The 26,628-nt window shown below is 36.1% G+C and overlaps 6 protein-coding genes across 6 annotated transcripts; 4 read left to right on the forward strand and 2 right to left on the reverse strand.

The window, feature by feature from the left end:
- Positions 1–442: 442 nt before the first annotated feature.
- GCK72_020366 (uncharacterized protein) lies at positions 443–1,128 on the reverse strand (the record flags this gene model as incomplete). The annotated part of the gene is made up of 4 exons (XM_003115861.2): positions 443–478; positions 524–631; positions 681–863; positions 913–1,128. 4 exons carry the CDS (start codon positions 1,126–1,128, stop codon positions 443–445), a joined length of 543 nt encoding a protein of 180 aa, XP_003115909.2.
- On the forward strand, positions 1,019–7,474 carry GCK72_020367 (uncharacterized protein; the record flags this gene model as incomplete). Its single annotated transcript, XM_053733537.1, has 5 exons — positions 1,019–1,154; positions 2,582–3,061; positions 5,258–5,424; positions 5,470–5,543; positions 7,300–7,474. The coding sequence occupies 5 exons, from the start codon at positions 1,019–1,021 to the stop codon at positions 7,472–7,474; spliced, it is 1,032 nt and encodes a 343-aa protein (XP_053582450.1).
- Positions 2,108–4,211, reverse strand: GCK72_020368 (uncharacterized protein; the record flags this gene model as incomplete). Its single annotated transcript, XM_053733538.1, has 4 exons — positions 2,108–2,173; positions 2,219–2,338; positions 2,382–3,044; positions 4,041–4,211. 4 exons carry the CDS (start codon positions 4,209–4,211, stop codon positions 2,108–2,110), a joined length of 1,020 nt encoding a protein of 339 aa, XP_053582451.1.
- Positions 7,475–7,964: 490 nt separating the features above from the next.
- GCK72_020369 (uncharacterized protein) lies at positions 7,965–9,033 on the forward strand (the record flags this gene model as incomplete). The annotated part of the gene is made up of 3 exons (XM_003116414.2): positions 7,965–8,044; positions 8,092–8,746; positions 8,797–9,033. 3 exons carry the CDS (start codon positions 7,965–7,967, stop codon positions 9,031–9,033), a joined length of 972 nt encoding a protein of 323 aa, XP_003116462.2.
- A 525-nt stretch (positions 9,034–9,558) lies between these two features.
- GCK72_020370 (uncharacterized protein) lies at positions 9,559–10,737 on the forward strand (the record flags this gene model as incomplete). The annotated part of the gene is made up of 4 exons (XM_053733539.1): positions 9,559–9,826; positions 9,891–9,969; positions 10,013–10,289; positions 10,507–10,737. 4 exons carry the CDS (start codon positions 9,559–9,561, stop codon positions 10,735–10,737), a joined length of 855 nt encoding a protein of 284 aa, XP_053582452.1.
- Positions 10,738–23,682: 12,945 nt separating this feature from the next.
- Positions 23,683–25,909, forward strand: GCK72_020371 (uncharacterized protein; the record flags this gene model as incomplete). Its single annotated transcript, XM_053733540.1, has 7 exons — positions 23,683–23,706; positions 23,750–24,032; positions 24,866–24,963; positions 25,012–25,085; positions 25,130–25,493; positions 25,540–25,628; positions 25,678–25,909. The coding sequence occupies 7 exons, from the start codon at positions 23,683–23,685 to the stop codon at positions 25,907–25,909; spliced, it is 1,164 nt and encodes a 387-aa protein (XP_053582453.1).
- Positions 25,910–26,628: the final 719 nt, after the last annotated feature.

Raw genomic sequence — 26,628 nt, forward strand, 5'->3', positions numbered from 1 at the left:
TAGAGCTTCAGTTTTGTAGTTGACAACTCTAGAGAGTTATGGTCATTTTAATGCGAGAGCTTGAAAATCGCACTATTTTGCATTCGCACAAACATAAGTAGGTCGACTTGCAGTAGAAATAATTTTGTCTATACGTAACTTGTAGGGGTGCCCATACAAAAAGTTGTCAATTACAAAAAGGAAATTGCAACGTTCCCATTTTTTTCCGCCGAAAATTGACGTCTCGCTCATCATCCACCATCCGTCGCTTTTGTAACCTTATCTGGACAGCAATACCAATATTGACTCCTTGTGTTCTATTGTATTTTTGGTTTATTATCGAGTATATTTTTGAGATAAGAACGTAAATAAACAGGTTACTGTGTTTTTCCAATGCTTTCGCAACAATCGCATCAATTTTTCTAAATCTTCATCATAAATATTTACATAAAAACTATACTTGTCAACAATTGAACCGTTTGAGTTGCCCGTCGAGGTGCTGCAACGGAAACTTTTCAAATGTAAACTGAAAACTAAAACTTACATCGTCAAAATCATCGACGTAGTCTTTTGAGCACTTCTGAGATGTTCTCTGCTTCACACATTTCCCATTCGACTTGAGACTTTGACATCGTTGACGGTTGTTTTTGACCTGGAAGAGAGAAATTTGAATTGGAAATAAAAATAGATGACAGACTCACATCAATATAAATTGGACTCATAAAGAAGCTATAGGTACAACTGTCATACCCATCTTCATCCATTTTTACATAACAGTGACCGAACTTTCCAGCTTGAAAATTATACAAATCACAGACCCCATCGATGTTTGATATCAAGTTCTTGTCGATTCCAGCACAAGCTTGAAGGGATTTGTAGCATTTCTGAAGTTATTTTTCTCAATTTTTGCTTTCTGAAACTTTGAAAACTTACCAAAGACAGTTCGCAATAGTCATTGATATCTTTTGTGATGTTTTGCGATTTCCGTGTTCCAGCTAGTACACGTTTCAAGTTATCATACATTGGGGAGAGTTGGTTGATGCAATTTCTGGCTTCATCTCGGATTTCTGGTAGGAAACAACTCTCGGGGACAGTGAAAACTGAGGGTGGGGAGGAGAGGAGAAGTAGGAGAGTTGCTAGATATAGCATTTCTGGAAAGAAGATGATTTTTAGAGGTGAGGTAGTGTTTGCAAAAAGTGACTATGAGAAAGTTTTAAAAAACCATTTTTTGGTGGGACACAACTTTTCTTGATTCGACATAATTAGACACACCGTGTCTAAACGACAGGCACCGAAACGAAGGTTTTAAGAAATAGGCCTCTACTTTTCATTTCGTCCCGCACTTTGGAAAAATTCCTGAATTTCATGCCGGGCGCAGTTTTAGTTGTTATATAAAATAGGAAAAGAGCTTAATTCAATAAAACATACAATCTCAAAATTGTGCACAATATTTTCAAAAATTGGTCTCACGAAATGGAAAATTCTGAAATTTCAATCTGAAAAACCCATTTGTTCCTCTTTTTCACGCTATACATACGTATTCGAACAACAGGGAAATTTGATACGTCTAAAAATTGACCACATTCTAAATTGTCTCTCAAATCTGTAGAACTAATATCTCTATACATAACTTCTAAAAAAATTTCGTTATTCAAAAAATTTCTTAAGACAAAACTAAAACGGTTCAATTTACCTCATCGACCAAAAAAAATTAAATCAAAAGATCCGTGCCAATAGAAAAAGAGTGGTAACCCCACGAGAGGAGTTGCGAGAAAAAAGGAAACTAGACAAATATTTATTTTTTTATTATTTGTCATTAGGCTCAGGCGAACATGAACTTTTCTCGATTCTCGCTTCTTTTCAATCGAGTAATTTTTCTTCTTGAAGAATGTTGTTTATTTGATTTTTTACACTTTGTTAAAAATTTCAAAGCAGTAAGTGCGCCCTATTGATTAACCATTTGACGTAAAGTGTTATTGTTTTTGTCAGGGTTGTTGTAACTTTGGTAGCAAAAGTTTGTAAGGATTAAGTTTCCGAAATTCCAGAACTTTTTGTTTTCAAAGCAATTTATTTATTTGCACACCATGGAGTCCAGAGCTATATTTTCAGAGCATAAATCAACAATTAATTAATGTGTGTAGACAACTGTGCCAAAAACATCACAACCAAGCTGGTTTCTGGTGTTGATCAATCGCTGAAATAAAAAAAAACATATAGATACATCATTCTTCAAACTCACAGTTCTCAAAATATTTGCATCGTATGCTCCGCAGACTTGGCTCACTGAATCCAACCCACGTTGCATCCAATATTGATCATTGAGGTAATAGCATTGGTAGAATTGAATTGGTGGATCCATCTGGAATATAAGTTTTGAAATAGAAATAGAAAAAGGGACTCACATATTCTGCTACAAAAATGGCGCCATTCACAATGTTTACAAGGTCCGAGTGCTGACCGCCAGCTGCTTCTAACTGGGCAACACAGGAAGCGGTGACGATATCCAAGTATTTTGGGAAATACCAAGTAGTTGTGCCGGTTGAGGACGGCTCTGTGACGGGTGGATGATAGGTTGTTCCCTGGGTAGATTCTGTAGTAGTAGAAGTTGGAGATGTTGGAGAGGTGAGAGCAACTGTGGATGGAGCATCTGGGGTGGTTTTAACGTCAGTGGTAGATTCTGTAGTAGTAGAAGTACTTGTTGAAGAAGTGGTGGGAGCATCAGTGAGCAGAGTCGTTGCTGGTAGAGTTGTATTCACAGAAACTGTCGGAGTGGTCGGGGACTGTGCCGTAGTTGTCGTGGGATTCCCTAGAGTGCCAGTAGAGATTGTTACGTTCGCTACCGGAGCCTCTGTTGTTTCTTCAGCTGGTGTAACCTCTTCGGAAGATGCTGTGACTTGGCGAGTTGAAGAGACCGGAAGAGTTGTTGGAGCCACTGTTGTTGAGTTGGTGGTCGAAGTGTTGGGGTTTGATGTTGGATTAGGTGATGGAATAACCCAGCATCTAGATTTCACCTTTTGGATTTCAGTTAAGGTTGCATTGCAAAGAAGCACCTCGTCGGTGCAGTGCTGGAATATAGAAGTTGGTTTGGAAGCATTAAACAAATTATAAAATGCATTATCTGAAATAGTTCGTCAGCTCTTTTAATCAAGGTGATTACGGGCTTTTTGACAGTACTTATACTAAAATCCTCGTGAGACCAATACTTGTCAAAGCTCGGGCCAGGCAGGCCCGTGTACTTGGCGGGAAAAATTAAATATAACTTTTTTTTTGAAAATTATCAAAATGTTTGAACTGTGTAAAAAAAATTAAAATTTTCGACTGTCATTCACAATTAGAAGATCTTTCTAAAAATCATCAAGCATGTTCACAATTTGATGAAAAATTGAAAAAATGGTTCGATTTTTAAACCGGGACTTCAAAAATTTTTAAATTTTTTTTTGCCTTCGCGACTTGACAAGTATGGTGAGACCCAACATTTTTAGGAATGCTAAATTAAATATAAAGTTTAGTTAAATTAAATTTGAAAGTATGAAACAAGTATCCACAAGTGCAGACATAGGGCGGGAATGTTCATGTACACAAAATAAAAATATATAAAATTTTCCCCATTTTTTTTCGATGAATCGAAAATGAGCTAACCTTTATTTTAGAACAGTACATTTTAAAATAGCTGTTCAAGTCGTACATCGTTTTAAGAGCTCTACGAAAATGAGCAACGCATTTATCAGCACTCATAGTATCACAGATAGAATTCGATTGAGCGGAAACCACGAGGGCCACAATCAGAAGTTGTCCTAACATTTCAATTGAATAATATTGCAGGTCCTGCTCTTCGTTTATATACAAAGAAGAAGAATGGGGGACGCCTAACTTGTGACAGTGCCTTTGTTTTTGGTTGCAAAACTTTTCAATAATATACATTTCTTCTTTTGTATCATATTTTGATGGTTTTAATTAAATTTTGTTTACAGGTATGACCAATTATCAGAAAGAGGAAACCCGGAAGCACGCCAACAAGAATTTGTCATATTTTTCCGAATGCAATGTGTATAAAAACTAACCTTCAATGGATTACAAAAGAATTCGAGATCTTCTTCCAGGGCGTCTGGAATCCTCGTAACCGCGCGAGCACATTTCTTAGCTTCAGCAGTATCACAGTTAGTATCTTGAGCAAAGAATGGAGCAGATTGTGTGGACACCAGAAGTGACACCAGCAATAATTGTCCTAACATCTCGACTGAATAGTATTCTTACGTGTGCTCTTCATTTTTATACGAGTGAGAAGGATGGGTTACGCCTTCACTCGTAACAATGATAATTGTTCTGAATGCGGAACTTTCTAATGCGATACTCATATTCTTTTGTCAGTTAGAGGTGTCATAGGTATAAAGGTTTTATTAAATATTGAGTCATGACGGTGGACAATGAGGACCAATTATTTGATGCACGATAGGGAATGAAAAGAAGAGAGGTCCCGGAAGATTGCTAACAACAAAAATGAACATGCTCTCATTCAACTTAGTTTGGATCTCAAGTAATATAAAAACATTTCTGAAACAATTGTAACTGGATCTTTTCCAATGTGGTATTTGGAATTTGTAACGTTTTTTTCAGATTCTGTTATTGTAATTGGACTGTCTGAAATCTTAAGTTGAATTGATAGCACATAAAAAAATAATATTTAACGTGAACTGCCCTATGTACGTTCCTTCCACGTTTTTCCCCAACAACCGTCAGTTTTTCAGTTTCACTTTCCACGTTTTACCAACTTCAATTTTTCTACAATTAATCTTTTACATAATGCCCAGTCGTTCACTCGAAGAAGTGTTTCAAATTCTTCATAGAGATGTTACAGACTCTTCATAGAGAAAGAATAAGACTAAATTTTCCGAGTTGTGTAAATTCTTTTTCTGATAAGTACTATGCCACGCTAGTCGCTCTCAATTTTATTACATTCCTTGTTGAGTAAGTTCTCCTAAACTACAAATAATTCAGAACTCTTTTTTTCAGTGCTTGCCAATTAAACGCAAGCATCATCACTGAGTTTGCAGACCTCGATAAGTTTGTTTTCTGCCATTTTCTTGTTTTTTTCGCCTATCAGGTAGGTGGTTGGTAGGCACGCATACAATAATTATGTTTCTCAGCTGATCATGCCTTTTGTTGAAGCTATGACGCAGGATGGGTATGATGAACCCGTAAGACTTCATCGCAGCGAATTCTGGAAATATTTAAATGTTGGCAACATCTCATTTGAATTCTAAAAAATCATAAATTTCAGATACAATGACTGCCCAATATTACATTTTCTATTTATTCATCGGTGTGAAAATCTTCATAATTTTTTATCACTGGTATCAATATTTGAATGATTCGGAGAACGTAGAAGAAGAGAAAAAAATCAATAAGAAAAAACGGCGGATTGTTATATTTGGATGGACTGTCGGAGTGAGAACTTTCTAGTTTTCAGAAATTTCAGATAGAAAATTTCAGCAATGCGAATATTACATGTCTATGCTGAATATGCCAAACGTGTTTCCGTTGATACTCGTATTCTCCTTCGATATGTTAGTTTGAAATACGATTCCATTGTTAAAAAAGAATGAGACAATTCAGGTTCAATCAGTGCAACAACCCAGAAGATCCACCTATTGACCGAAAAACAGAAATTCTTTTAGTTCATTTCTATATTTTCTTGGCATACCAGGTAAACTTTAAATTATTAGTGAAACCGATAAATCTTTTGTAATAATTTCCAGGTGGGCAGATCTGTGTTTTTTCGGATTTTTGGAGTTTTGCCCATACCGTATCATATATCTTGGGTTCAAGCAGAGGTATGACTAACGGGGCGACCACTAATGAGAACTGGTCGGAATAAGAACTGAATTAGGATTATCTTGACGATTCCTTATCTTTTAGTCAGTTCTCCATAGTAACAGTTCTCATTCGAGCAGAGTTCTGATTCGGGCAGTTCTCATTAGGGGTTGCACCTTACTATCTAATTGAAAATTGGTGCTAAAGGTACAAAGAGCTAGCGGCTCCAAAAAACCAGACGTTTGGAAAACTAGGCTCAAAAATGCATTGAAAAGTTAAGCATTTTTTGCGATCCATTTAAAACTGAACGGAAAATGCCACATTTTTCAGTACATTTCTCACGTTTAGTGTCACGGTTTCAAAAAATCTGGCTCTGAAACCTTTTTCGAAGCATTTGGAATCGAACAGAAAAAACTCTTTTCAGCTCGCCCAACTCGTACTATCATTGGTTTTTCTGTACAACCAAGGCTGTCAAAAAGGCCGTGGGGCGATTTTATATCTCAGTTCCCAGCCATGGAAAATTTTCGCTTCTTCAGGCGGCCTTGTAGAGGACCAAAAGATTAGTCGATATGCAAAAATTCAGCCCATTTGGTTAATCCGCGGCCGGCCGTGCGACAGCCTTGTGTACAACCCATTCATTATGGAACTAAAAAAAAGAAAGGACTATTTTCTGTTTTTATTGTGAGTGGTGTGGAAAAATGAGGAGAAAAATTCAAACTTTCAGATACATATATTTACCAAATGATCTCAGTCCCACCATTTCTAATCCTTATAGCATTCAAAGCTGTTGTGAATTATAAACTAAGGTGAATTAAATCAAGTGTTTGGACAAAGAAATTGAAATTGTTTTTCAGTCTGACTGATGACAAAAGAAAATTTCTGAATACGACTCTTTACCATCAGTGTTCTCTGAAATGGCTTGGAATTTCTTACACAGTACCATTTGATTTTTGGAAAAAAAACCAACAATATTTTTAAACAGTTGGGTTAATATAATATTCTCCATGCAAGTGGTTTCATGTCTTGCTGTACCAGCTACATGGTTTTTTGATAGATTCAATATGGGTGAAGACATTTCAATTTCTGATTTATGGAGAGTGGATTGGTCGGAACAAGATCTGTCATATTTTCCAGCTATGATATTATCTTCAACTCATCAGGTACGGAAAGTTAATAAGAAGGAAACAATAGTTTTTCCAGGTAATTCACACCGTTCTTTTCCGAATTTTCGCCTTTTCTTCAAAAGAATTCAGTTTATTCGTTTATTTGGAGGTGAACGCGGAAGGGTCTTTGTCAAAAACTGGTTTAATCAATTATTTTTTCAGTTGTTTTTTTTTGGGTTATTTGGTTTCTTTTGGTTCAACCCATTTTTCAATATTCACAGTACCTGGATAGCGTATTTCTCTATCCATTATCGATGTACATTTTTCTGGTGAAACAAAGAAAAAACAGAACATTTTCAGACTTACCTTGGGCTCTCTCAATATCAAATTTTGGATTTATTTTTAGTCTGTTGGCAGCCCTATTAATGCAATTCAATTTATATGTGGAACCGAATTTAGAAGAAGCAAAAAGATTTGAGATATTGGATGGGAGTGAGGATAGTTCGACAAAGAAAGAGATTTTTGAGAATCCGAACAATTGGCTTCAGAAGTGTAAGAAGAAGAAAAAGAAAATTGATTGAAACTTTATGACTGAGGGTTTTTTAAACTAATAATAAAAACTAAAAACTACAAACAAGTCACGAGATAATTTGAAAGCATAACGTCCTGACATAATGTTTCAAAAATTCTATACAATATACGATAATGTACAAAATGAAAATTTTCTTCAAATAAAAAGAAAGAAAAGATTGATAGAAACTACACCCCATAAATTGATAAGAAACTGATAAAAGAAATAAAAGTGAGGAAATATATATATATATATCGTCAGAAATATTTCATAATAATGATGACTAATTAATAATTAAATCAGAACAAAAAGTTCCGTTCCTTGCTTCTATTTCTCAAACCAACAATTTTCTAGAAAAAACCAAAAACTGAGGAAAAGAATAATATTTTTTATCACATGATTGTCTGATGTTTATATACGTACAGTTGATAATGTGACGTTATCTTCTGTCTATTCTTCTCCCCTACTCGCTTTTGCTAGTTCTTATTTCTTTGTGAAGAATGTGTTTTCAACCGTCTCTCATCGATTTACCATATGTTGTTATAACAAAGCTGTTGGAAGTTGCGGATTTTCGATCAATGTAAGTTTTTTCTCTTTGAAAATAATTCTAAAAAGTGTCATTTCCAGATTAGTCCTCCAGAAGGTGACTTCCGGCCTTCGAAATTTTATAGAAGACATCTGCCCCGAAACTCACCTCAAAAGTATATCCATCACATTATCCTTTGATTCCATTTATATCTCAATGGATCCATTTTTGGATTGGAGTATAGATGTTGAGTATCGAAGACAGGAAAACGGATGTTCGGTTCAATACGGAATGAGCAAGGAGCACTTTCTGATGAATCAGGATTATTTGAATATACTTCTCAATGATTTCCAAGTGAACCTCAAAAATCAAAAAGCAATTTTAGAGTTGTTGCGAATTAGTTTTGAATTTTTTCTGGAAGGTTTTTTGTTAGGAATCAAGGAAGTTTTGGAATCCAGGGAATCTCCACTGAAAGTTAGAGAATTGGAGTTTGAGGTTAAGAATCAAGAGGAAGTGATGTCAGTGTTACCGTATGTTGACTCAAAATCTCTTCATAAGATCTCGATTTCTTCACCAGACTACTTGATAGATCTGAAAATGGATCAAATTATGCAATTGGAACAATGGAGAGAAGTGAAAGAATTGGAAATGTTTAATTGTGTTGTGTCGGAGCCATTGACGAATTTCAGTCACTTCCGGAGGGCCAAAATGTGTGTTCAGTCGATTTCATCAGAAGATTTGTTTATGTTGAAAGAGGTGAGTGATTTTAATTTCAAGTTGAATCTTTCCACAAGAAAAATTTTCAGGAATTCTTGGCTTCTCCCAACTTTGAAAGCTCTACGATCAAATACAAACTGTTTGAAGAGAATATCTTTTTGACACAATTGTTTGGAGACCCAGTTATTCAAGGTCGAGACAGTTGGGCATTCCCGTATGAAGACTCTGATCAATCGATTCAATTGACCCATTATCGTAATCAAACGTTTTGTTTTTCTCGTGTCAAATCTTGTTTGATAACTTGTTTTTATGATAAACTAGTTTGAATTTAAAAGTTATCAATCTTGAAAATAACTATTGCTAGCTGAACATAAACTGTTTTTCCTGTACAAAATATTGCAAGAATTGAACGAATACATAAGTGAATAAATATAAACCATAAAACATATAATAGCAGGGCATGTCTCTGTGTTGTCATTTCATTAATAGTACTCTTCAAAAGCCTTCAATTTTCCAGATTTTTTAGAGTTAGTGTGAGAAACAACAAGATTCTATTCGCCTCAATCTGCATTTTTAAACCAAACAATAATTTCTGGAACATATGAACGAAAATCTGATCCAAAGCTCATTCAGATACACGTGCCAACACATCTCCTTCGGCAACCAAAGGAAAAAAAAACCACGGTTATCTACTCTGATTCTGATTCGTTCTCCCATAAAAATATTACTCACTTTCTTCTTACCCCCTCATAACTACATTTTTCAGATGACGTCTTTCTAGTAATGACTCCTCCTCTTCCTTACTTTTATTTACTTAAACACCCCATTTCCAATTTGTAATACATATTCTGATGTACCACTCAATTCACATCATCCAATTCATAAGTTTCCTTGTCTCTCAGTTTACAAATGCAGTTCTTCTCTATTTGATCTACACCAAGACTCAGAAGACCTTTGGACAATATCGCTATCTGATGGCTGCGTTCTCGATATATGCCATAATTTACAATTATGTGGATTTATTAACTCAGCCACTTGTACTAATCGAAGAGCAGATGTATGCAGTGGTGAATCATGGTCCATTACGGTATTATCCAACAGGCGGTTATGTCTTAGTCTGTGAGTTTATCAGAGCAAGTTACAGGGACAACTAGAATGTTTGATCTGAATTTTAAAATTCCAGGCATGTTCGGAGCATCATTTGGAATGTGCATTTCTCTACTCTCCACTCAATTTTTCTACCGTTACCTCGCTTTGTGCAGGTAAACTTTCAAAACCACTCACATCCAAACAAAAATGTTAAAGACCAAACGTTCTTGTCCGTTTGGAAGGACCGAAGCTCTCTCTGATATTCATACCTCCCTTCCTCCTCTCTGTCACTTGGTTTCTCTTCTGCTTGTTGGGATTAGAAATGTCATCTGAAAAACAACAAGTTCTGAAAATTCCACTCGAAGAAAAGTATGCGGAAGACTCTTTTCGTGTCACTTTTGTCGGTGGTTTGTATTGGCAGAGGGATCAGAATGGAATAACTCACTGGAATATTCAAGATTGTATTGGAACAGCTGGTTTATGTGGATTGATGGTACGGGAATTTGTAGTCAGAAGAAAATATTTGAATTTCAGTCGATGTGTTGTCTAACGATTTTGTTTTGCGGTGTGAAAACCTACAAAAAAATGAATGATGTAGAAGGAAGCATGAGTCATCGGACCAAAGAGCTCAATAGACAGCTCTTCATCACTTTGATCTTGCAGGTATCCGTTTTTTGTTCTTAAAACTGAAGACAGTCCAAAGTTTCCAGACTCTCCTTTCATTCATCCTTATGTACATCCCTGTTGGACTACTATTCCTCCTGCCTCTCTTTGAAGCCAACATCGGATTTCTCGGCCGGACAGCAGCAGCCTCCACTGCAATCTATCCAGCTATCGAACCGCTAATCGCAATGTTCTGTGTCACAACATTCAGGAAATCTCTGATTTGTTATAAGAGAGATGGGAAGGTATCCTCAACTGCTGTTACATCGACAGCTTGATTGGATTTTAGATTCCATATACAGTAGCGAGCATAAGTGAGTACCCCTTAGTACTTTTATCTGTAACTCTGCTGAAACGTGTCCGTTTTGCATAAACTTTTTTTTAAAAGAAAGCCAAAATATTCAGCAATAAGAGAATATGTTTTTTGAAAAATTTCCTTTACTGATTTTTTCGATAATCGATTTTTCCTGATCTTGATTTGAAAATTCGAAAAAACTTTTTATTTTTCTCTTGGAGGTATTGAGTTTTTTGTTTCAAAATGTTGGAAAACACTCAAATAAACAAAAAATTGTGTTGAATCGGCTTCTCAACTCCTGAGTATCGTGTAGAGTAACGTGTCGACCAAATTTTCGATGATTTTTGAATCGAAAATTGATAGATCACAGTCGATAGGTGGTCAAGTCGATGACTAGAAAATGAATCGCGACTCGACGATAAACAAAAAGTCATGATTATCGCCTCAAAATTATCGATGACTATCGACGATCATGATCACTGGTGATTATCGATAATTTTTCGACCGGCGATTATCGATAGTCGGTCGACGATTATCGACGATTATCGACGATAATGAGCAAAAATAAAAGACTCCGGAAACGGTTTTAAATGGCTCGAACTGGTCAAAAATGGTGTTTTGATAGATTTCTGAAGCTACTCTATCAATTTACACCAAGAAATACATTTTTAAACAAAACTATTTTTTCATTTTTTTTGAAAAATTTGAAAAAAAAATTTTCTTTCATTTTTAAATTTTTTTTTGATGGAATCAATAGAGGACTCTTACAAGACTATCAAAACACCATTTTTGACCAGTTTGAGCCATTTAAAACCGTTTCCGGAGTCTTTTATTTTTGCTCATTATCGTCGATAATCGTCGATAATCGCCGATCGCCGCGACGATCGACGATTATCGATAATCGTCGACCGACTATCGATAATCGCCGGTCGAAAAATTATCGATAATCACCAGTGATCATGATCGTCGATAATCATCGATAATTTAGAGATGATAATCATGACTTTTTGATTATCGTCGAGTCTCGACTCATTTTTTGGTCATCGACTAAACTAAAGTTTGATCAAATCGACATGATTTTCCCGATTATCGTCGACTCTATCGATGATCATAGCGATCGACACGTTACTCTAGTTTCGTGTAAAAGCTCCAAAAGTCAAAGGTAGTGCCTTCGGGAAATAATCATAACTCATCAAAAAATGCTTCAAATTGATTGAAACATGTACCAAAATACGTGTCTTAAGTTTTTCTACAATTCAACATCAAAAAGTTATAATTTTAGAAAAAATAATTTTTCAATTTTTTTCACTCAAAAATTATTTTATTCCCATTTTTTCTCAATTTTCGATGTTTTCTGGCTATAACACGAACATACCTCTCACAAACTGTATGCAAAGTGCTTTATCTCAAATAATAAAACACATGTATCTATTACTTATTCGTGTTATAGCCAGAAAACATCGAAAATTGAGAAAAATGGGAATAAAATTATTTTTGAGTGAAAAAAAATTGAAAAATTATTTTTTCTAAAATTATAACTTTTTGATGTTTGTTTGTAGAAAAACTTAAGGCACATCTTGTGGTACATGTTTCGTCAGATTTGGAGCATTTTTTGATGAGTTATGATTATTTCCCCGAAGGCACTACCTTTGACTTTTGGAGCTTTAGCACGATACTCAGAAGTTGAGAAGCCAAGAAAAATCAGTGATGGAAATTTTTCAAAAAACATATTCTCTTATTGCTGAATATTTTGGCTTTCTTTTTAAAAAAAAGTTTATGCAAAACGGACACGTTTCAGCAGAGTTACAGATAAAAGTACTAAGGGGTACTCACTTATGCTCGCTACTGTAGCTTACTCTATAAAACTATTACTTTTCTTTAATTGTACAGCAGAGTTGCGCGGAATTCCGACTTCCGACTTCCGAGTTCCGACTTCCGGGCGTTTTTTCACTTCCGACTTCCGGCTTCCGACTTCCGTTTTCAAAATTTTGCTTCCGACTTCCGACTTCCGGATTAGAAATTTTACTTCCGACTTCCGACTTCCGGATTACAAATTTTACTTCCGACTTCCGACTTCCGTTTTAGAAAAAATCACTTCCGCGCAACTCTGCTGTACAGCTTAAAATATTTCACGTGAAAACATTTACATGGTTTTGAACACATGCTCAAGAGAAAACAAACTATGTCCACTTTCGTTTTACCTTAAGAAAATGGGAGGAGCTGAAAGGTACCGTGTCGCAGAAGTGTTTTGCACGTGCCATTTTGAATTGATAATATCGTCATTTTTCTTAACAGAAGACGCCACTTTGGTATGAATTGATTCAGAAAGCTAGGGAAAAGATAAATCCTCTTGGTGGTATCTCTCTAATTCAGTTTGAGTGCTTAAATTTTTTCAGTTTTTTAAATATTTGCAGAAAAACATCTTCTTGTCAGACCTATTTCCTAAAGACTTTATCTTTTCCATGACTTTTCGAATGATATCGTTTTGGAGCTGTAACATTCTGAAACTTTATCTATAACACTTTTTAAATGATATTATGCCAAATTTTATTAAACGAAGAATAGAAGGACAAAAATACAACGTTAGATAATTATTTCAACAGAAAAAAACAAGATCAAACACACAAGTTGAATTCTCGAGTGAAGATATTTGTGGGACAAGGAAATTGGGAAAACGGAAAAATACAACGAGGAGTTACAAGATTTACGGTACTCTTGGCATGTACACATTCCGATCTTCGTGGCGTCGTTTTCGTGGGTTTTCAACATTCCAGTTGAGGGCAGATCTCTGAAAAATAACTATTTCCTTGATGGACTAAAAAACAAGGCCCGAAGACCCAGCTTCAAGAAAAGGTGCCCATTTTTTAGCCAATTTTTTAGAATTAAAAAAAAGAAATTTAACATTTGAAAAAATCCAATTTTTGATGCAACTAGCCTTTGATTGAATTCTGACGTATGGTCAAAACTTCAACGCTTTCAGAGAAAAATTCAAAAAATTTCAAATCTTGGTTCAAAATTTAGCTCAAACTAATTTTGAATTTCAAACCTCGGGCCGTGGCCCGTTGCAAGTATGCAAAAAATTGTTATCAACTCACCGTGCACTCGAACGTCACGACTTCATCATCCTCTTTGTTGCATAAATATTTTGTCAGGACGGTTTCTGGAATCATCTCCTTGTCGACCATCTCATCTCTCATCGCGATGATTGGCAGGTTCACACTGCCAATTTCATCCTCGATGTTTTTGAACCGTTGACGAGCTTCGGTGATTCGACCAGCGATGCTGAAATAGATATGTTATATTTAACTAATCATTTGAAACACCAACTTTTGAATTACAAAGAGGTGATCTTTCGCTGGAAATTGCTTCCAGAAAAATATAATTTCTGGTCGATGCTTTACGATGAGTGCAAGTATATCCTCTTTCTCATCGGTTTGCTCGATGAGATCTCCAATGTGATCGGCATCACTCTCCTCGGCTGAAAATAAAATGAAAAGGAGTTGAAAATGGCTTAAGGGGAGTTACACACCTGTCAGAATGATCATCAGTCGGAGTTCGTTCCAAATGTGACGAATGAGAAGGTACTTGGCGAGTTCGTAAACTTCCATTTTCTGAAAATTAGTAAAGTTTGCATCAGATTAATGTTGCTTAACAAGGGAAATCTTTGGAGATGCGGCTTTCAAACGATCTAGAAATTTGGTCATAGGTACTTTCGACTTCGGGGAGTTCATTTCTGCCATAAAAACCGGCAAAATGTCTCTGCGAGCCGAGTTTTAGGCGCTCAAACTTTTAAAACGGTTCAGTTTTTCACAAGGAATTCCAAATCGGGCGCATATACGCCACCGCGCGGTTTCATATGTATTTTCTAGCGGTTCTCCTGTGCTCGTAGGTTGCAAAAATGAAAACATTGTTGCGTATACTATTTGCCGATTTGAAATTCCATGTGAAAAAGCTTAATCATATGAAAATCTGAAAGCTGATAGCTCAGCTCGCAGAGAAATTTAGTCCCTATAACCCAATTAATAGATCGTCTGAAAGCCGCTTCTCTAAAGACTTCCTTTGTAAGACTTACCAATTTCATACTCGCTCTGAAGAAGATTCTGACATCGATCAAACAATTGGCGAGGAGTTTCAACGCTTCCTCCGTACAGCCCAGTTCAAAAGCGTTGCGACCATTCGGTCCCTTTCCAAAATTTTGGCGTCCTGCATCATATTCTGAATAGACCTCGAACAGATATTTCGGGATCTTCACAGTCTTATCATCTGATGTCTTGATAGTGTAGACATCAGGTTCTGGAAGTGTTTCAATTGCCGATTCGAAGTTCAGAGCTCTGAAATTAATAATTATTATATAGGTTGAAAATAAAATAATGTTACCTTTCGAAATCTTTCAGGTGGAGGAAGTCGTCACGCAGCAAGAAAAACGAGTCGAGCAATTTCAGGAAGCGATAGTGATCTGTGTCATGGAGGCAGAGCTAAATAAATAATTCAGGAAAATCTATAAATATTATAATCTTACTATATTCAAATTGAGCACATTATCCTCATTAACGTGTTCCAACAACGAGGCATCAATACACCTAATGTGGAATTCTGTGGTGTAAATGTAATATGCATGATGGTCTGCGATGTGGTCACTAGGTTCGGTTTGCCTGAGAATAAGTGGAGACGCTTCGACCTGAAGGATAATAATAACTAACTTTCAGACAAGCAGCTTGACTCACCCGAATCTGCTGCAAGTCCAATTCTGGCTGATCGGGACTTCTTTTTTTCAGTGCTTCTTGGAAATGGTTTCTCTTGAACTTCCGATTCGGTGGTTGCTCGTATTTCGTGGGCAAAATAGCTTCCACGTCGACAAGATCAATTGATCGAATTATTCTTGCTACGCTGAAAGTGTCTCGTTTTTCAAAAGATAATGGAAATAATTACTTACAAGACTCCGAATGCGGATTCCACTGTATTTGATCGATACTTCGTTGGTAGTTCTTTAAGATTTGTCACATACTCCGTGGCTATCTTATTTATGTCCAAGTAATAATTTCTGCTCGCTTTTCTTCTGTAAATAATGATAATTGCTACGTACCTATTCAACAATATTTCTAAACGTACACTTCTGCTTCTCTAGCTTCCGAATCAAAATCAGGTTTCGGGACGACAACTGAAAGTTTACTTGCTTCAATGAGAGCCTCTTCGAACTCCTTCTCGACAGCTCTCACATTCAGTGTGTTGTCTATTCGCAAGTTGTTGAGCAACACTTCAGGAACTCCAGTCGCCTGGTCCTTTCTCAAAAAACGAATCAGAGCAAGTAGTCCACGTATCAGGCTTTTGCACTTCGGTTGACCTAAATCAAATAAAAATGTATATATTATTTCCAAACAAAACTAACCAGAATTCATATAAAAACTACCCATCCTCTTGATATCTGATTCAACAGTACCCTCAAATAGATGGTTGAGATAAGCGGCATCGAAGACGGTTCTTTCTTTGGTTTTCAGACGGAAGTCGATGGTTTCGAGGCTCTCATAAACGCGATACTTTTCGTATTCGGAATCGTCAAACGTGTCGTGGTGCGACTGAAAATACATAAACTGTTTCAGCGTGATCTGTTTTAGTGTGGGGGGGGGGCAGGTAAGTCATTATATTTCTAACAACTTTGGCTGTTTTCAGTTGAAATTTTCAAATTAATGTTTAATGAATCAAACAGTTCAAAGTGGAGTTCTATTTTTGTAGTTGACAACTTTTCTGTACTGGCATTCCAAACTGTTGCCCTAAACTGACCATAACTCTCTAGAAAGTGTCCGTACAAAAAAGTTGTCAACTACAAAAATGGAGATCTACTTTTGATCTGTATGATCCGTTGAAAACTTGCTTGGTGGAACAACCAGTTATAGTGTGACACACTCTCAAAGTTGGAAAGTTTTCAATGAAAACGGCCGAAGTTGCTAGGAATTATGGCCTGGCCTGTAGAGAGGAAATGGTTCAAATGGTCTTTTTTTTCAATTTTTATCAAAAATGTAAACATTTTTGTTGATTTTTCCGAATTTTTTTAATTCTGAATGACAGTCAATAATTTGACTTTTTCGCGAAAAAATTTCAAAAAATTCGAAAGAAATTCTGAATTTTGGAGCCAAGTACCCGGGCCTTGAAAAGTAAGAAATAGTCAAAAGCCGTTTTTCAAACCAAACTGAAAACTCACCCACGCAATGAACGATTCTCCATCTTCAGTCATCGTGAGCCCGTCGAATGCATATGGAAGAGCAATCTCTTCCAAAATACACAAAAGGATGTCATTTCTTGCAACCAAATACACATCATTTCCAACCACTTGACCTTCTTCTTCTTCATCTTCTTCATCTTCTGACAGTTGATCGTTCAACTCATCATTATTCTTCTTCCTTGGCACAATCAGAAACTTTCCTTTGTAAATGTTGTTGTCGATGATAGCCATCACTTTTCCCGTCTTACATACTGTATAGTTCTTCCACAACTTTTCAGAATCCACACGATATCCATCGACAATGAACACAATATCCAGTTTCTCCCCGTTTCTGCCCATCCAGACAGTATCGTCACGGACTTTGATCTGAAAAAGAAAAATAGATTATAAGTTGGCTGAACCTCTTTCAGGTGAGACCTTTCTCCTCGGTTTTTCATGAACGTCCACTTCAATTTCTTTGATTTGTCGCTCCCTAATTTCTTGATTCTCCTCTGTTCTTGACTTGTTGTTGACAAACATAAAGTTGTTTCCAGTTGACCGTACGACATCCTGATCACTCGATGGATCCGTTCCGATAATCATTGTTGAGATACTTGTGAACTCCACTATTCTGGTGTGTGTCTCTCCGAGAATGATGTTTGGTGTAACCTGGAAAAACTTCGAGTTTTCGGAGAAAAGATTATCAAAATCATTACCGAAGGATCTCCTTGATAACAATCCATTTTTGTTGGAGTTGTCACAATATCCATCGAGCCTCTAGCACGCTCCATGAAGTTGGATTTCAATCCGCAGCCGTATAAATCCCCATTTTTGGATTGAAAGATTGTATGGTTTGGTCCCATGAAGGCATGTTTGATCTGAAATTAATGGGAGATTGATTGACAGTGACTATTTTGTCATATTCCTTTGGTGGAAAACACAAGTTAACCCATTTTCTGAAAAAGTCAACCAAAGTCCCACTCAATTCACCACCACGGGGTCTGGAATGTGAGTATCGAAATCATACCCACTCTTCTAGACTTGGAGGCAAATTGAAATTTTAACTTTTTGAGTTCCCTGTTTTGTTGTGGAATTTTGATACGCAGCTTACTATTAATTTTTTAACCAGTTTTTCGACTACCCTTTTAGCCAGTTTTTCGACTGTCGCGAGTATTTGATAGATACTAAAAACCTTCTACTAAAAACATATTTTGAATTTCGCGCTAAGATGTTCGTTTTTTTAGCGGAGCGCCGTTGACTTTTCCTTAAAAAAACACCACATAAATATTGTTCGGCTTTTAGCTTTTCTGGGCTCATCGGCTGCTCACCTACCAGAGCCCAATTTAGAAAAATGCGTACCTCCACGGAGATATTCACTGGCGTCATAACATCCACCCGATGTTTATCTGATCCAATCCCTAGACGTCCATTTTTGTTTAGTCCGAACGCCATAGCCATGGGACATTCTGAAATAAAGTAGTTTTTGAATTAAATTGTAAGTCACGCCCCCTCCAAAAAGTACTTACTTGGCTTTTTGAACTTCATAATTGAATCAGTGATTGGCCCTCTTAGATTATTTTTCGAAAGACACAACTCCAAAGAGAACGTCTCCATTCCGACTTCAATGAAATTTTGGACTATTGCGATTTTTGTTGGCATATCCAGTTTTGATATCTGGAATTTTACTTTTTTTGAGAGAATTTCGAAGGTATAACTCACCCTTTCCCCCACAGCACGCTTCTTGTAGACACTCGCATTTTTCATATTCTCTGCGAACAATCTGAGCGACTTTTGGTATACTTCTCGGTCAATATTACGGATTTCTGAAAGGATATTAATAATATTATTGAAATGAATTTAGATAACTTACGTAATGCCAAGTGCACAATATTTTCAAGAATTTTTGGAGCAGCCACGCATTTTACACGGAGTGCTTTCTCCAATTTAGAGTGTTCTATGGCGATTTTTTTTCTGACAGTTCTGGAATAGGAATATTGATTTTTATAAGAGTTTAGAATTCGATAATTAAGAGAGACTTTCTCTAGTGATTGTAAGGCCAGCAGCCCATTGAACAGATCGGGTAAACGCAATTAGCCCATCTGGTTTTTTAAAGAAATATTATGGGTCCCTATGATGATCTTTTAAAAAAAAGGACAATTTTTTAGGGTCCGCCTCTTTGAAAAACCTTTTTAGTATCATCAATCAAAAAAATTTCAGTTTTTCGCATACCCCTCAGTTTTACCAAAAAAATTGTCTGATTTTTAGAAGTTTTTTTTTTTATATTTTTGCTAAATTTGATACATAGGTTTGAAGATTTTCCAAAAAAACTGATTCCTGTCCAAAATTATTTATAGAAGTTCCATTCATAGATATCTAAAATTAGTTTTACATAGAAAATCGGTGATTTTCAATAAATTCTGATCTTTTTTTCCTTTTTCTCCCCATTTTTCAATATAAAACTCACTCTTCAAGACTTTCGACTGGTTCAACTGGTTCGACTGGTTCGACTGGTTCTGCCATTTTCAACCTGAAACATTCTCATAATCATTTACTTTTAAAAAACACCGAGATACAACAGAAACAACTAAATAAAGAGCTGACGAAACATGAAAAAAGATTGTTTTCGAGAGGAGGGTGTCCTAGAGAGAAGGGACAGTAAGGGTGTTCGTGTACATCGAGAAGACGCAGAGAGCAATAGTAGTGTTGGTGTCAATGTTATAGGGTAGGAGAGTGCAGAGAACTCGTTTTTTGGAGAGGAGGAAGGCAAGAGAAGAAGAAGAAGACGAGAAGGGGGGAGGCTGATGTGGTTGTCACAAGAGTAACGAGGGTACACGTGCACCTGATGTCGAGATGATGTACAGTACCGCTCAAAAGTATATTAAGTTTTGGCTGTTTTCAGTTGAAAAGGTCCGATTTTGAGAGTGTGTCATGGTAATACTGATGGTCCCATCAAGTAGATTTTTAAGAAATCATACAGAACAAAGGTAGAGCTTCATTTTTGTAGTTGACAACTTGTTTGTTCGAGCAGTCCCTAGAGAGTTATAGTCATTTTAAGGGGACAGCTCAAAAATCGCACTATTTTGCACTGAAAAGAGTCGATTTAATGGAGAAATTACTTCGACGATATGTAACTTGCTAGGGAGCGTCTATACAAAAAAGTTGTCAACTACAAAAATGGAGCTCTATCTTTGATTTGTATGATTCATTAAAAATCTACTTGATGGGACAATAAGTATTACCACGACACAATCTCGAAGTTTGCCGTTTTCAACTGAAAAAGGCAAAACTTAATATAATTTTGAGCGGTACTCTAGCTTCGAGAGAACATGAAGGAAAGATGTTTGACAAATAACGTTTTTAAGAGAAGAGATTGGTCAACTTGGTGCAAAAAGATGTAAACGCAGAGTGTCTGACGAGATTACATAAGAGTTCATTAAAGACTTTTTGAGAAGATGATTCCAGAGAAGTTTTCAGAAACAGAGGAACTCCTGAACGACCTGGTCATAAGAAGAAAGAAGGAATGGTGTTTTTTACCAAAATGAAAATTTATGTTCTGATTTTATAGTTATGAAAAAACACTCTAAAATTGCCTCTCTGTTTTAATTGAAACGAAAAAATGCTTTGGCTCGGACTCTGTGTGTGCTATGAATTTATAAAATGGTTCTTTTGCATATTTGCACAAAATTTTATAACTGAAATAAGTTCCTTAGATTTGGAAAAGTTACAGGCATATGTTTAAGAAGATTTGGTATTATGAAAGTTATTGAAAATTATGAAGCTGTACCAAAAGAGCACAAAAGAGGAGAAATGACTATTGGTATCACTTTTTCAGTTTTTTCTGATTCTGAAAAATAATTGTTATCTGAAAAAAAGTTACTTGACAATCAGAGGTATTTGTTTGAACTGGTATTTCGTGGTTTTCAAAAAGAAATATCAAAAAGTTACAAACTCATAAACAGTGTGAGATATTCGGAAGACACACGTAAATTTACCGGTAATTTATTGTCGAAATAAAAAAAGTGATACCCGGTGTTTGCGGACTTAATGCTAATTTTAATAATTTTTCCACTAAGTCCGCAAACACCGGGTATCACTTTTTTTATTTCGACAATACCGAATAGTCATTTACCGAAAATTTATCGGTAAATTACAGGTAAATTACCGGTAGTTGTTCACCGAATATCTCACACTGCTCATAAAAAGGCAAATCATTCCCATCCCGAAATTTTTTTTGAATTATTTTTGCGAAAAAGTCAAATTTTCGACTGTCATTCAGAATTAAATAAAAAATCATCAAAAACGTTCACATTTTTGATGAAAAATTGATGAAAAGTTGAAAAAAAAAGTTCATTTTTTGAGCCGGACCTTTCCGGGGGCTTGCATTGACCAGAATGCAAAACTGTTCCAATATTTTGACCCTCTATTTCCATCAAATTTCAAGGTGATCAGACTTAAAAAAAAATCTGAACAAAGTTCCACAACCTCTTGAAAAAGGTTTAATGTGCTCCGAGACACTTAATATTTTCTTATGTTCTCCGGCACTAGCAGTTTGAGAGCTTTTGCTTCCCGGAGTCCACTGTCTTCCAATATTTCAAAGTCATTTCCCCGTCTTCCAAAATCAGTACGTACTCGATTCTAGTACTTATTTAGCGAAGATCAAACGATTAGTTCTCGATGTTTATCATTTTGCGGCGCACCACTTTTTTGTTTTTCGAATTCTCACTTTGGGTATGTACTCGATAGATGTAGTTTGGATAGCAAGCATTCACTGAAGAAAAAATAGTTACGATTAAATCGTAGAAGTACGCGGAATTCATCTTTCGAATTCTCCCGTGCTGATGACCTAAAAAGATGAAACATTGAAAAAATAATACTTTTCTTCTTGAAGTATCCGTTTTGAAGATTTGTATCTCGAAGAATGTAGGATGGCTTCTAATTATGTCAAAGAATAGAAATTGCTTAAAATACCTCTTCTTCAGAATACGAAGTACCCAGTTTCATGCAAAACATATTATGTCATTTTCTGGAAACTTCTTTGTGGATGTAGAACCAATATAGAAAAAAACCGAAATATTACTCAATCGGCGGTGGCTGACCACTTGTTCAAAGTTCGGCCCAGGTGCTTCCGCTTGCAAGTCTTATAAATTTCTTCTTTTGGCTACGATCCTACAATTAGGTAAGCATGTAATGACTAGTTCTAATTAGGCAGTACACACCGCTGTTACAACAGCAGATGGCACACTTATTTGATACCACCTGTCCATTCTCAGTCTCATCGGCATAGCCAGAAGGCCTCTAATTAGAATAATGAGGTGGATTATATGCATGTGGGATACAGTACCGCTCAAAAGTATATTAAGTTTTGCCTTTTTTAGTTGAAAACGTCCAACTTTGAGAGTGTGTCATAGTAAAACTAACTGTCCCACAAAACAACTTTTTATGGTATCGAACAGACCAAGAATAGAACTCCATTTTTGTAGTTGACAACTTTTTTGTACGGACGCTCCCTAGTAAGTAACATATCGTCAAAGTAATTTCTTCCTCAAATCGACCAATTTCAGTGCAAAATAGAGCGATTTTTGAGCTGTCGTCGAAAAATGACCATAACTCTCTAGGGAGCGTCCGTAGAAAAAAGTTGTCAACTACAAAAATGAAGCTCTACTTTTGATCAGTATAATTCATTAAAAATTTATTTGATTATTCAATCAATATTAGCATGACACACTCTCAAAGTTGGACCTTATCAACTGAAAAAACCCAAACTTAATATACTTTTGAGCGGTTCTGTAAGTATTACAATTGGAAAACCTACCCACTCGCCGGTGGCTGACCACTCGTTCAAATTTGGAGCCGAGGACAAGGTGTGAGTCTCGTTCCCAAATTTCGATTTACGGGGGCTCTCTTCTATACTTTACTCATAAAAAAGTTCTAATACTACGGTAGAGGCCCACACCTCGTTCCCGGGACTTTGAGTGAGTGGTCAGCCACCGGCAAATGGGTAATTCTGGCCAAAAAGATTACGGCATGACTGTCAGTTTTCAGTTTCCAATTTTCAGACATTGGCGTAATCGCGGAGTGCACGACTGTATAACGGGATTGTCCGCCAATGTCACCTAATCTGTAGATGAAAAGAGAGGATAATTTCTATCCTTGAAGAATTGTTGACAATCGTTGTAAACAGACTGAAAATCTTATCTTTGAAGTGATTATATTTGAGGAAACCATTATTTTCCTGATAATTACTCACAACTCTTAAAAGATTTTTCGTATAGAATCAGAAATTTTCTGTGTTAACTTATATTCAAAAATACATCGGTGCGTATTCATCTTCCGCTCTTTTTCCTTCAAAACTAGAAAGATTTTCATTACCAGATTACAAAAGATTAGAATACATACTTTTAGGAAATGACACGCATCGAGATAGCATCTCCGTATACCTGCAGGATACTCTCACTTCTTTTAAAGTATTCTCAATCAGGATGACCCTTTCGTTATACCGTATCTTTTTTATTCTTGTCATTTTAGGTTTTGGGCTAACTTATTACTGGTATCGAGGTGAGGAAGATGATAGTTCCAGGTTCTCATGCTAACTATTTTTCAGTTAATTTTCTTCCCATTTCAAATAACTTTTATACAAATAACACGGGAAGATGCTATATACCGGAATGGAATCGTGTCGAGACCTCGTCAGCTTCTAATTCCTTCTGGAAATCAATTTCAAGACTATTATGGATGTCATTGGATTTGTCGTATGAAGTGAGTGAATTTCAATGACTGGAGTCTAAGTAAACGCTTGCAGAACAATCAAAACTACACTTCGATCATTCTGATTGGTGCTTATGTCTATCCAGAATACATTTCAATCACTCTAAACTCACAATACATGTCTAAACAATATTTGTATTGTCGGTATTTTGATTGTAAAAGGAAAGAAATTCAGGGAAGCGAATGGCAAGGATTAGTATTCCCCGAGTCAGTCATTCACTGCCCTAGAAGAATTGGCGCCGAGTTTGTATCTGTTTCGAAATTCAAGACAGATGGATTTCCGACTCCAATGAGATTGACTTTTCGAGCTTTTGAGAGTAAGCGATATCAGTTTTCGGAAGCCTTAGTCAAAATTTAATAAATTTTTGAGGTCAGCAGTTTACAGAATTTGCAAGACTCGTAGATTGGTCGTATTTGTATGTAAATCAAAGATTGGGGGGGGGGGGTGTCTCGCAGAGTTAAAAACAATAAATTACTCTTTCCAAGGGGTTAAATTTCCTTTGCTGATCCAGATCTGATTCACAACTTCCCGAGATTTTCCAGAAAGTTTTCTGGGTAATCTCAAATAGGAAAAGTTCACCGTCTTATCTTTTTATGTCAATCTACGCACATCCATAATATTTCCATTGATAGATATTTTCATTCATATACACAGGTCCGTATCCAACTTTCGAACTTTTTCCTTAAAAACTACAAACGATTTTCATCATCAGATTACAGAAGATGAAAAAAATAGGGCAATACATTGGTCCGTATTCATCTTCCGCTCTTTTTCCTTCAAAACTAGAAAGATTTTCATTACCAGATTACAAAAGATTAGAATACATACTTTTAGGAAATGACACGCATCGAGATAGCATCTCCGCAGTTAGTTGCAGGATACTCTCATTTCTTTTAAGGTATTCCATTCAAATTTCTGAAAATTTATAACAATGGAAACTTTCTTGAACATTGGTTCAATTGAGCATATTTTTCGAAATAGTTGATCCCATATCACTGCACGAGAGCCTTCTACATCTTGTAGACAACACTAAATGTTCCGGTTTTTAAAATATATACTCAAAAAACCTTTTTGAATGACTATTAAACTTGCCCATCTGAATACATCATACAGTAAACCAACCAATAAAAAATATATGTTCCATTCCAGAACCAATCCACGACTTCACTATCTGCGTGGCCCCACTATATGGAAACGAACCGAAATGGATTCAAATTACCGAGTTCATTGAGCATCATAAAATGGAGGTATGCACATGAGGGTCTAGTTTATAATCAGACGATTTTCTATTCTAGGGAGCCTCATTCTTCTACTTTCATATCGGAGCCATTTCGAGTTACGATAGAAGGATTCTGGATGAATATGTGAAGTATTTCAAAGGAACTAGATACATAGTGAAATTGTTAATTTCAGCAACGGTGACATTGAAGTGAAGGTTCTACAAGAGAAATATGAGCGACCGTTCTACGCATGGCAGTTGATTGAGATTCAGGATTGCCACATGAGAGCAAAATATCATTCAAAATGGACTGCATTCATTGATATCGACGAGAGGATTTACACTCAAAATGGCAATATTTTAGACTTTTTGAACTCTGAAGATAACGGACGGATAGCTGAAATTCAAATTCCTGTTTTGAATTTTGTAAAGTATGAAGATGCGCCTGAGATTTATAACGATGAAAATCAGCTTCAAAAAGAATTGATTTCAATGAAATATGATAGAACAACAGGTCTCACGTGGAATGCATCAAAAGCGTTGGTCAGACCGGAAAAGGTGGGCGGATGGATGAATATGAACAGATAGATATGATAAATTTCAGATAGGAATAATGTCAATTCATTATGCAATTGCATTGGAACATGGATATGTCTCATTGAGAGCGGATGCTTCGGAGAAGATTGCGTTGAGGTCTGGGAGCTATGTATCTACATATGTATACAATTCAAAAATTTTCCAGACACTACAGATCCACACAACACCGAGAAAATGGGAGTAACTGGGATGAAGGCTTAGTGGTATTTGAGAACACATTACCTTCCGAGTTTTTAACAGAATTAACCAGGAGAGTAATAGAAAAAGTGAAGTCTGTCTACGAGAAGGTGCCGGCAATTTGCTCATATATTCCGAGAGTGATGTGGGAGTCAAGGGAGTTTCCTGATCCATGTGAGAAGATGTTGCTAACATGGTGACTATTTTGGTTGTACGGTTGAACTGATTACATGATCTCTTTTCATTGACCATTTGGTTGTATCAAATAAAATGAAAACATTGTTCTAAGTCTTGTGATCCACTAAGATCTTCCAAGATCATATCTCGGTTCTTTTTTAATAACAGATATCCAATGACATCCATAACAGTCTTGAAATTGGCTTCCAGAAGGAATTAGAAGCTGATGAGGTCTCGACAAGATTCCATTCCGTGATAAAGCATCTTCCCGTGTTATTTGTATAAAAGTAATTTGAAATAAGAAGAGAATTAACTGAAAAATATGTAGTCAGCATAAGAAGACTATCTCCTTACTCGCCTCGATACCAGTAATAACTTAGCCCAAAAACTAAAATGACAAGAATAAAACGATACGGTATAACGAAAGGGGCATCCTGATGAGAATACTTTAAAAGAAGTGAGAGTATCCTGCAGTTATACGGAGATGCTATCTCAATGGGTGTCATTTCCTAAAAGTATGGATTGTGATCATTTGTAATCTGGTAATGAAAATCTTTGTAGTTTTAAAGTCAAAAAGTCGAAAGATGAATACGGACCTGTGTATTGCCCTATTTATAATGAGAGATATGAAATATGAATGAAAATATTATGGGTGTGTCAAAGTCCTTTCAAGAATGAATATTAAGATTAGTCAACATTTTACCGACATTTTACAAATATTTGAGAAAAAAATATATGAAAG

This window comes from Caenorhabditis remanei, chromosome V, assembly GCF_010183535.1.
Source record: "Caenorhabditis remanei strain PX506 chromosome V, whole genome shotgun sequence".
Classification (NCBI taxonomy): Eukaryota; Metazoa; Nematoda; class Chromadorea; order Rhabditida; family Rhabditidae; genus Caenorhabditis; species Caenorhabditis remanei.